At 50.7% G+C, this 9,883-nt stretch overlaps 2 protein-coding genes across 2 annotated transcripts; both read right to left on the bottom strand.

Moving 5' to 3' along the window:
* Positions 1-1,575: 1,575 nt before the first annotated feature.
* LOC139180149 (filaggrin-like) lies at positions 1,576-3,356 on the bottom strand. The gene is made up of 2 exons (XM_070781556.1): positions 3,094-3,356; positions 1,576-2,923 (listed from the first exon to the last, which is right to left on the bottom strand). The coding sequence occupies exons 1-2, from the start codon at positions 3,354-3,356 to the stop codon at positions 1,576-1,578; spliced, it is 1,611 nt and encodes a 536-aa protein (XP_070637657.1).
* A 2,004-nt stretch (positions 3,357-5,360) lies between these two features.
* LOC139180145 (filaggrin-like) lies at positions 5,361-7,112 on the bottom strand. Its single transcript, XM_070781546.1, has 3 exons — positions 6,982-7,112; positions 5,778-6,799; positions 5,361-5,509 (listed from the first exon to the last, which is right to left on the bottom strand). The coding sequence occupies exons 1-3, from the start codon at positions 7,110-7,112 to the stop codon at positions 5,361-5,363; spliced, it is 1,302 nt and encodes a 433-aa protein (XP_070637647.1).
* Positions 7,113-9,883: the final 2,771 nt, after the last annotated feature.

Genomic DNA, 9,883 nt, shown 5'->3' with positions numbered 1-9,883 from the left:
AGCACCAAAGAATTGATGCTTTTGAACTGTGGTGTTGGAGAAGACTCTTGAGAGTCCCTTGGAATGCAAGGAGATCCAACCAGTCCATTCTAAAGGAGATCAACCCTGGGTGTTCTTTGGAAGGAATGATGGTAAAGCTGAAACTCCAATACTTTGGCCACCTCATGTGAAGAGTCCTCATTGGAAAAGACTCTGATGCTGGGAGGGATTGGGGGCAGGAGGAGAAGGGGACGGTAGAGGATGAGATGAGTGGATGACATCACTGACTCGATGGACGTGAGTTTGAGTGAACTCCGGGAGTTGGTGATGGACAGGGAGGCCTGGAGTGCTGCAGTTCATGGGGTCGCAGAGTCGGACATGACTGAGCGACTGAACTGAACTGACTGAACTGATATGTATCTGGCTATCTCTGGTGTAATACCCATCACTGTCCTTCTATCAACCTCCCCCTTAGTGAGGCTAGGTCAGCAATGTTTCCTTTGTTATAATTTAAATTATTCAGAATGTTAGTTAGTCCTGACTTCTCTAGAGAAGGGCCTCAAGTGGGAGTTCAATTAGGTGCTTTTGAGGCTAAAGTGGCAAATGTGTCACAAAAATGGAAAGAAGCATTTTTTCCATATCTGTGTCTGTGGCAAATCCATGAGACCTGCATATTTGGTGCTGCCAACTTTGTAGCTTTGTAGGAGTATTTGGGGACAGCACCTCAAGCAAGGAAGAAGGATACTCACTGTGGGTAGTGCCCCTTTTGTGTTGCTTTTGGAGGGCAAGCATAGACATAATATTATTTGAATCTAATTAGAAGAACTGAGCTTGTTTTATTCATCCTGAAGATGAATACATGGAACAATGACTATGTTGGAGAAAAATACAGGATTTGATTAAATTACTTCTTCCTTGTATTCCTTGTTTATTTATTTATTTTTGGTATGATCATCTGCCAAATGCAAATAGTTTTCAGTGAAAGAAGAAAAAGGTGTTATTCTTACGTTGGGGAAATAAGTCTTTTAGGGTATATGAAAAATAAGCATGGAAGAGACATACTATAATATATGGTCAATTGTTTATTTTCAGTTTTCCTGTGATGATTTTACTGGATTCTACATGCCCAAGGTGATTAATGAATGCAGAATAATACAGAGTTCTAGTAGGAGGATAATACAAGCACATGTGCAAACCCATTACAATATAAAGCAGCTTTGATAAATGGAAGGTGACTATATATTATTTCCTTTGATATTATTGAATATATTGAAGAACCAATCTGGAGAGATTCTGAAATTTAACCTCTCAAGAGCAAAATGCTTACTTGAATGCCAAAATCTAAATATTCACTTTAGAAATTAGAGCATCTATGATATAGATTTAATCCAAAACCAGTTTCTGACTATCATATTCACCTGTTCCAAAAAAGAAAAAGAAACAACCAAGCTAAGAAAATGGTCTACTAAGTCCAAAATAAAGAGAAAAAAATACAAGTTTCAAGAAAGATTAATGACAATTACTTGATTCAAAGCAGTGACATTCTGCTACTCTTTAAAATATTACTTTTTTTTTTTTTTTAAAGTTAGCTTCTCTCTAATAAGGGTTTCCTGATTGCTCATAGTGGCCCACCTGTTCTGGGAAAGTGCTGGGACCTGAGTCTCCATGGACAGCTTCGCTCTGCCTATAATTGTGTGTCCACTTTTGATGTGACTCTGAGCTCCTGTAGGTGTCTCCTGACTGGCCATGGGAAGACCCATGCTGGTTTCTTGAAGTGGATCCGGACCTTCCTTGGCTGGTCACGGAATGCCTCCCTACATCTCCTGAATATCCTTCACTGTCACTGGCCTGACTAACACTGGATTCCCTGTGTCTACTGCTTCCAGATCCAGTGGAGGTTTGTCCATGGCCAGTCCCAGAGCGTCTGGAGCTGTCCCTCGATTGTTCATGGTGACTCCCCTGTCTGTGGGAAGTTCCGGATCCAGAGTCTCCGTGGACAGATTCTCTCTGCCTATGTGAGTCTGCCTGCCCATGACGTGACTCTGAGCGCCTAGAGGTGCTCTGGCCATAGGAAGACCCATGCTGGTTTCTTGAAGTGGATCCAGACCTTCCTTGGCTGGTCACGGAATGCCTCCCTACATCTCCTGAATATCCTTCACTGTCACTGGCCTGACTAACACTGGATTCCCTGTGTCTACTGCTTCCAGATCCAGTGGAGGTTTGTCCATGGCCAGTCCCAGAGCGTCTGAAGCTGTCCCTCGATTGTTCATGGTGACTCCCCTGTCTGTGGGAAGTTCCGGATCCAGAGTCTCCGTGGACAGATTCTCTCTGCCTATGTGAGTCTGCCTGGCCATGACGTGACTCTGAGCGCCTAGAGGTGTCTCTTGACTGGCCAAGGGAAGACCCATGCTGGTTTCTTGAAGTGGACCCAGACCTTCCTTGGCTGGTCACGGAATGCCTCCCTACATCTCCTGAATATCCTTCACTGTCACTGGCCTGACTAACACTGGATTCCCTGTGTCTACTGCTTCCAGATCCAGTGGAGGTTTGTCCATGGCCAGTCCCAGAGAGTCTGGAGCTGTCCCTCGATTGTTCATGGTGACTCCCCTGTCTGTGGGAAGTTCCGGATCCAGAGTCTCCATGGACAGATTCTCTCTGCCTATGTGAGTCTGCCTGCCCATGACGTGACTCTGAGCGCCTAGAGGTGCTCTGGCCATAGGAAGACCCATGCTGGTTTCTTGAAGTGGATCCAGACCTTCCTTGGGTGGTCACGGAATGCCTCCCTACATCTCCTGAATATCCTTCACTGTCACTGGCCTGACTAACACTGGATTCCCTGTGTCTACTGCTTCCAGATCCAGTGGAGGTTTGTCCATGGCCAGTCCCAGAGCGTCTGGAGCTGTCTCTTGATTGTTCATGGTGACTCCCTTGTCGTTGGGAATTTCTGGATCCAGAGTCTCCGTGGACAGATTCTCTATGCCTATGTGTGTCTGCCTGCCCATGACGTGACTCTGAGCGCCTAGAGGTGTCTCTTGACTGGCCAAGGGAAGACCCATGCTGGTTTCTTGAAGTGGATCCAGACCTTCCTTGGGTGGTCACGGAATGCCTCCCTACATCTCCTGAATATCCTTCACTGTCACTGGCCTGACTAACACTGGATTCCCTGTGTCTACTGCTTCCAGATCCAGTGGAGGTTTGTCCATGGCCAGTCCCAGAGCGTCTGGAGCTGTCCCTCGATTGTTCATGGTGACTCCCCTGTCTGTGGGAAGTTCCGGATCCAGAGTCTCCGTGGACAGATTCTCTCTGCCTATGTGAGTCTGCCTGCTCATGACGTGACTCTGAGCGCCTAGAGGTGCTCTGGCCATAGGAAGACCCATGCTGGTTTCTTGAAGTGGATCCAGACCTTCCTTGGGTGGTCACGGAATGCCTCCCTACATCTCCTGAATATCCTTCACTGTCACTGGCCTGACTAACACTGGATTCCCTGTGTCTACTGCTTCCAGATCCAGTGGAGGTTTGTCCATGGCCAGTCCCAGAGCGTCTGGAGCTGTCCCTCGATTGTTCATGGTGACTCCCCTGTCTGTGGGAAGTTCCGGATCCAGAGTCTCCGTGGACAGATTCTCTCTGCCTATGTGAGTCTGCCTGCCCATGACGTGACTCTGAGCGCCTAGAGGTGTCTCTTGACTGGCCATAGGAAGACCCATGCTGGTTTCTTGAAGTGGATCCAGACCTTCCTTGGCTGGTCACGGAATGCCTCCCTACATCTCCTGAATATCCTTCACTGTCACTGGCCTGACTAACACTGGATTCCCTGTGTCTACTGCTTCCAGATCCAGTGGAGGTTTGTCCATGGCCAGTCCCAGAGCGTCTGGAGCTGTCTCTTGATTGTTCATGGTGACTCCCCTGTCTGTGGGAAGTTCCGGATCCAGAGTCTCCGTGGACAGATTCTCTCTGCCTATGTGTGTCTGCCTGCCCATGACGTGACTCTGAGCGCCTAGAGGTGTCTCTTGACTGGCCAAGGGAAGACCCATGCTGGTTTCTTGAAGTGGATCCAGACCTTCCTTGGCTGGTCACGGAATGCCTCCCTACATCTCCTGAATATCCTTCACTGTCACTGGCCTGACTAACACTGGATTCCCTGTGTCTACTGCTTCCAGATCCAGTGGAGGTTTGTCCATGGCCAGTCCCAGAGCGTCTGGAGCTGTCTCTTGATTGTTCATGGTGACTCCCCTGTCTGTGGGAAGTTCCGGATCCAGAGTCTCCGTGGACAGATTCTCTCTGCCTTTGTGAGTCTGCCTGCCCATGACGTGACTCTGAGCGCCTAGAGGTGCTCTGGCCATAGGAAGACCCATGCTGGTTTCTTGAAGAGGATCCAGACCTTCCTTGGCTGGTCACGGAATGCCTCCCTACATCTCCTGAATATCCTTCACTGTCACTGGCCTGACTAACACTGGATTCCCTGTGTCTACTGCTTCCAGATCCAGTGGAGGTTTGTCCATGGCCAGTCCCAGAGCGTCTGGAGCTGTCTCTTGATTGTTCATGGTGACTCCCCTGTCTGTGGGAAGTTCCGGATCCAGAGTCTCCGTGGACAGATTCTCTCTGCCTATGTGTGTCTGCCTGCCCATGACGTGACTCTGAGCGCCTAGAGGTGTCTCTTGACTGGCCAAGGGAAGACCCATGCTGGTTTCTTGAAGTGGATCCAGACCTTCCTTGGCTGGTCACGGAATGCCTCCCTACATCTCCTGAATATCCTTCACTGTCACTGGCCTGACTAACACTGGATTCCCTGTGTCTACTGCTTCCAGATCCAGTGGAGGTTTGTCCATGGCCAGTCCCAGAGCGTCTGGAGCTGTCCCTCGATTGTTCATGGTGACTCCCCTGTCTGTGGGAAGTTCCGGATCCAGAGTCTCCGTGGACAGATTCTCTCTGCCTTTGTGAGTCTGCCTGCCCATGACGTGACTCTGAGCGCCTAGAGGTGCTCTGGCCATAGGAAGACCCATGCTGGTTTCTTGAAGAGGATCCAGACCTTCCTTGGCTGGTCACGGAATGCCTCCCTACATCTCCTGAATATCCTTCACTGTCACTGGCCTGACTAACACTGGATTCCCTGTGTCTACTGCTTCCAGATCCAGTGGAGGTTTGTCCATGGCCAGTCCCAGAGCGTCTGGAGCTGTCTCTTGATTGTTCATGGTGACTCCCCTGTCTGTGGGAAGTTCCGGATCCAGAGTCTCCGTGGACAGATTCTCTCTGCCTATGTGTGTCTGCCTGCCCATGACGTGACTCTGAGCGCCTAGAGGTGTCTCTTGACTGGCCAAGGGAAGACCCATGCTGGTTTCTTGAAGTGGATCCAGACCTTCCTTGGCTGGTCACGGAATGCCTCCCTACATCTCCTGAATATCCTTCACTGTCACTGGCCTGACTAACACTGGATTCCCTGTGTCTACTGCTTCCAGATCCAGTGGAGGTTTGTCCATGACCAGTCCCAGAGCGTCTGGAGCTGTCCCTCGATTGTTCATGGTGACTCCCCTGTCTGTGGGAAGTTCCGGATCCAGAGTCTCCGTGGACAGATTCTCTCTGCCTATGTGAGTCTGCCTGCTCATGACGTGACTCTGAGCGCCTAGAGGTGCTCTGGCCATAGGAAGACCCATGCTGGTTTCTTGAAGTGGATCCAGACCTTCCTTGGCTGGTCACGGAATGCCTCCCTACATCTCCTGAATATCCTTCACTGTCACTGGCCTGACTAACACTGGATTCCCTGTGTCTACTGCTTCCAGATCCAGTGGAGGTTTGTCCATGACCAGTCCCAGAGCGTCTGGAGCTGTCCCTCGATTGTTCATGGTGACTCCCCTGTCTGTGGGAAGTTCCGGATCCAGAGTCTCCGTGGACAGATTCTCTCTGCCTATGTGAGTCTGCCTGCTCATGACGTGACTCTGAGCGCCTAGAGGTGCTCTGGCCATAGGAAGACCCATGCTGGTTTCTTGAAGTGGATCCAGACCTTCCTTGGGTGGTCACGGAATGCCTCCCTACATCTCCTGAATATCCTTCACTGTCACTGGCCTGACTAACACTGGATTCCCTGTGTCTACTGCTTCCAGATCCAGTGGAGGTTTGTCCATGGCCAGTCCCAGAGCGTCTGGAGCTGTCCCTCGATTGTTCATGGTGACTCCCCTGTCTGTGGGACGTTCCGGATCCAGAGTCTCCGTGGACAGATTCTCTCTGCCTTTGTGAGTCTGCCTGCCCATGACGTGACTCTGAGTGCCTAGAGGTGCTCTGGCCATAGGAAGACCCATGCTGGTTTCTTGAAGAGGATCCAGACCTTCCTTGGCTGGTCACGGAATGCCTCCCTACATCTCCTGAATATCCTTCACTGTCACTGGCCTGACTAACACTGGATTCCCTGTGTCTACTGCTTCCAGATCCAGTGGAGGTTTGTCCATGGCCAGTCCCAGAGCGTCTGGAGCTGTCTCTTGATTGTTCATGGTGACTCCCCTGTCGTTGGGAATTTCTGGATCCAGAGTCTCCGTGGACAGATTCTCTCTGCCTATGTGAGTCTGCCTGCCCATGACGTGACTCTGAGCGCCTAGAGGTGTCTCTTGACTGGCCAAGGGAAGACCCATGCTGGTTTCTTGAAGTGGATCCAGACCTTCCTTGGCTGGTCACGGAATGCCTCCCTACATCTCCTGAATATCCTTCACTGTCACTGGCCTGACTAACACTGGATTCCCTGTGTCTACTGCTTCCAGATCCAGTGGAGGTTTGTCCATGGCCAGTCCCAGAGCGTCTGGAGCTGTCCCTCGATTGTTCATGGTGACTCCCCTGTCTGTGGGAAGTTCCGGATCCAGAGTCTCCGTGGACAGATTCTCTCTGCCTATGTGTGTCTGCCTGCCCATGACGTGACTCTGAGCGCCTAGAGGTGTCTCTTGACTGGCCATGGGAAGACCCATGCTGGTTTCTTGAAGTGGATCCAGACCTTCCTTGGCTGGTCACGGAATGCCTCCCTACATCTCCCGAATATCCTTCACTGTCACTGGCCTGACTAACACTGGATTCCCTGTGTCTACTGCTTCCAGATCCAGTGGAGGTTTGTCCATGGCCAGTCCCAGAGCGTCTGGAGCTGTCCCTCGATTGTTCATGGTGACTCCCCTGTCTGTGGGAAGTTCCGGATCCAGAGTCTCCGTGGACAGATTCTCTCTGCCTATGTGAGTCTGCCTGCCCATGACGTGACTCTGAGCGCCTAGAGGTATCTCTTGACTGGCCATGGGAAGACCCATGCTGGTTTCTTGAAGTGGATCCAGACCTTCCTTGGCTGGTCACGGAATGCCTCCCTACATCTCCTGAATATCCTTCACTGTCACTGGCCTGACTAACACTGGATTCCCTGTGTCTACTGCTTCCAGATCCAGTGGAGGTTTGTCCATGGCCAGTCCCAGAGCGTCTGGAGCTGTCCCTCGATTGTTCATGGTGACTCCTCTGTCTGTGGGAAGTTCCGGATCCAGAGTCTCCGTGGACAGATTCTCTCTGCCTATGTGAGTCTGCCTGCCCATGATGTGACTCTGAGCGCCTAGAGGTGCTCTGGCCATAGGAAGACCCATGCTGGTTTCTTGAAGTGGATCCAGACCTTCCTTGGCTGGTCACGGAATGCCTCCCTACATCTCCTGAATATCCTTCACTGTCATTGGCCTGACTAACACTGGATTCCCTGTGTCTACTGCTTCCAGATCCAGTGGAGGTTTGTCCATGGCCAGTCCCAGAGCGTCTGGAGCTGTCCCTCGATTGTTCATGGTGACTCCCCTGTCTGTGGGAAGTTCCGGATCCAGAGTCTCCGTGGACAGATTCTCTCTGCCTATGTGAGTCTGCCTGCCCATGACGTGACTCTGAGTGCCTAGAGGTGTCTCTTGACTGGCCATGGGAAGACCCATGCTGGTTTCTTGAAGTGGATCCAGACCTTCCTTGGCTGGTCATGGAATGCCTCCCTACATCTCCTGAATATCCTTCATTGTCACTGGGCTGACTAACACTGGATTCCCTGTGTCTACTGCTTCCAGATCCAGTGGAGGTTTGTCCATGGCCAGTCCCAGAGCGTCTGGAGCTGTCCCTCGATTGTTCATGGTGACTCCCCTGTCTGTGGGAAGTTCTGGATCCAGAGTCTCCGTGGACAGATTCTCTGTGCCTATGTGAGTCTGCCTGCCCATGACGTGACTCTGAGTGCCTAGAGGTGTCTCTTGACTGGCCAAGGGAAGACCCATGCTGGTTTCTTGAAGTGGATCCAGACCTTCCTTGGCTGGTCACGGAATGCCTCCCTACATCTCCTGAATATCCTTCACTGTCACTGGCCTGACTAACACTGGATTCCCTGTGTCTACTGCTTCCAGATCCAGTGGAGGTTTGTCCATGGCCAGTCCCAGAGCGTCTGGAGCTGTCCCTCGATTGTTCATGGTGACTCCCCTGTCTGTGGGAAGTTCCGGATCCAGAGTCTCCGTGGACAGATTCTCTCTGCCTATGTGAGTCTGCCTGCCCATGACGTGACTCTGAGCGCCTAGAGGTGTCTCTTGACTGGCCATGGGAAGACCCATGCTGGTTTCTTGAAGTGGATCCAGACCTTCCTTGGCTGGTCACGGAATGCCTCCCTACATCTCCTGAATATCCTTCATTGTCACTGGCCTGACTAACACTGGATTCCCTGTGTCTACTGCTTCCAGATCCAGTGGAGGTTTGTCCATGGCCAGTCCCAGAGCGTCTGGAGCTGTCCCTCGATTGTTCATGGTGACTCCCCTGTCTGTGGGAAGTTCCGGATCCAGAGTCTCCGTGGACAGATTCTCTCTGCCTATGTGAGTCTGCCTGCCCATGACGTGACTCTGAGCGCCTAGAGGTGTCTCTTGACTGGCCAAGGGAAGACCCATGCTGGTTTCTTGAAGTGGATCCAGACCTTCCTTGGGTGGTCACGGAATGCCTCCCTACATCTCCTGAATATCCTTCACTGTCACTGGCCTGACTAACACTGGATTCCCTGTGTCTACTGCTTCCAGATCCAGTGGAGGTTTGTCCATGGCCAGTCCCAGAGCGTCTGGAGCTGTCCCTCGATTGTTCATGGTGACTCCCCTGTCTGTGGGAAGTTCCGGATCCAGAGTCTCCGTGGACAGATTCTCTCTGCCTATGTGAGTCTGCCTGCCCATGACGTGACTCTGAGCGCCTAGAGGTGCTCTGGCCATAGGAAGACCCATGCTGGTTTCTTGAAGAGGATCTGGACCTTCCTTGGCTGGTCACGGAATGCCTCCCTACGTCTCCTGTATATCCTTTGCTGTCACTGGCGTCACTAACACTGGAATCTCTGTGTCTACTCTGTCCAGATGCATTGGAGGTTTGTCCGTGACCAGTCCCAGAGCGTCTGGAGCTGTCTTCTGATATTGCATGGTGGAGTCCATTCCTTTGTGTAGTGCTTGGTTGTGTTTTGGTGTTGTGGAAGGTATTTCTTTCCAGAGTAGCCATTTTTGTGGGTTTTTGAACCTGTGTAAAAGAAAATAAAATATAATTTAATCCAGTTCTTTCCTTTTTCTGTGTTGTTACTCTTATTATAATTAATTTCCACATTTTAATGTCTCCGCCTCGTTGGACAGATTTAGTATTGAGAAAAAGAAAGAAGAGGAAACAGTTCTATCTTTTGCATTGTAAAATTAGTATGGTTTTTATTGAATTACTAAGCCTGCCAATTTCTTGTCCCTGAATACTCTAGTGGCAGGATCAGTATATTGTCACAGACCTCAGTGTGATCTCATCTGGAAATTTCTTATAAGAAGTTTATAGAAGGACCGTAACATCAGCTTGGAGAAGGCAGTGGCACTTGACTCCAGTACTCTTGCCTGGAAAATCCCATGGATGGAGGAGCCTGGTAGGTTGCAGTCCATGG

The sequence above is a fragment of the Bos indicus genome, chromosome 3 (assembly GCF_029378745.1).
Source record: "Bos indicus isolate NIAB-ARS_2022 breed Sahiwal x Tharparkar chromosome 3, NIAB-ARS_B.indTharparkar_mat_pri_1.0, whole genome shotgun sequence".
Lineage (NCBI taxonomy): Eukaryota > Metazoa > Chordata > Mammalia > Artiodactyla > Bovidae > Bos > Bos indicus.
This window is presented reverse-complemented; position numbering and strand designations above follow the sequence as displayed.

Bases quoted from the DNA above. Each gene is read 5' to 3' on its own strand.
- LOC139180145 (XM_070781546.1), bottom strand. From the start codon at position 7,112: ATGAACAATCGAGGGACAGCTCCAGACGCTCTGGGACTGGCCATGGAC. The intron at 6,800-6,981 runs GTAGGGAGGCAT...AACTTCCCACAG, and splicing joins GTGAAGGATATTCGGGAGAT to ACAGGGGAGTCACCATGAAC. The intron at 5,510-5,777 runs GTCATGGACAAA...AACTTCCCACAG, and splicing joins CTCCAGACGCTCTGGGACTG to ACAGGGGAGTCACCATGAAC.
- LOC139180149 (XM_070781556.1), bottom strand. From the start codon at position 3,356: ATGGGTCTTCCTATGGCCAGAGCACCTCTAGGCGCTCAGAGTCACGTC. The intron at 2,924-3,093 runs GTAGGGAGGCAT...CTCTGGATCCAG, and splicing joins GTGAAGGATATTCAGGAGAT to AAATTCCCAACGACAAGGGA.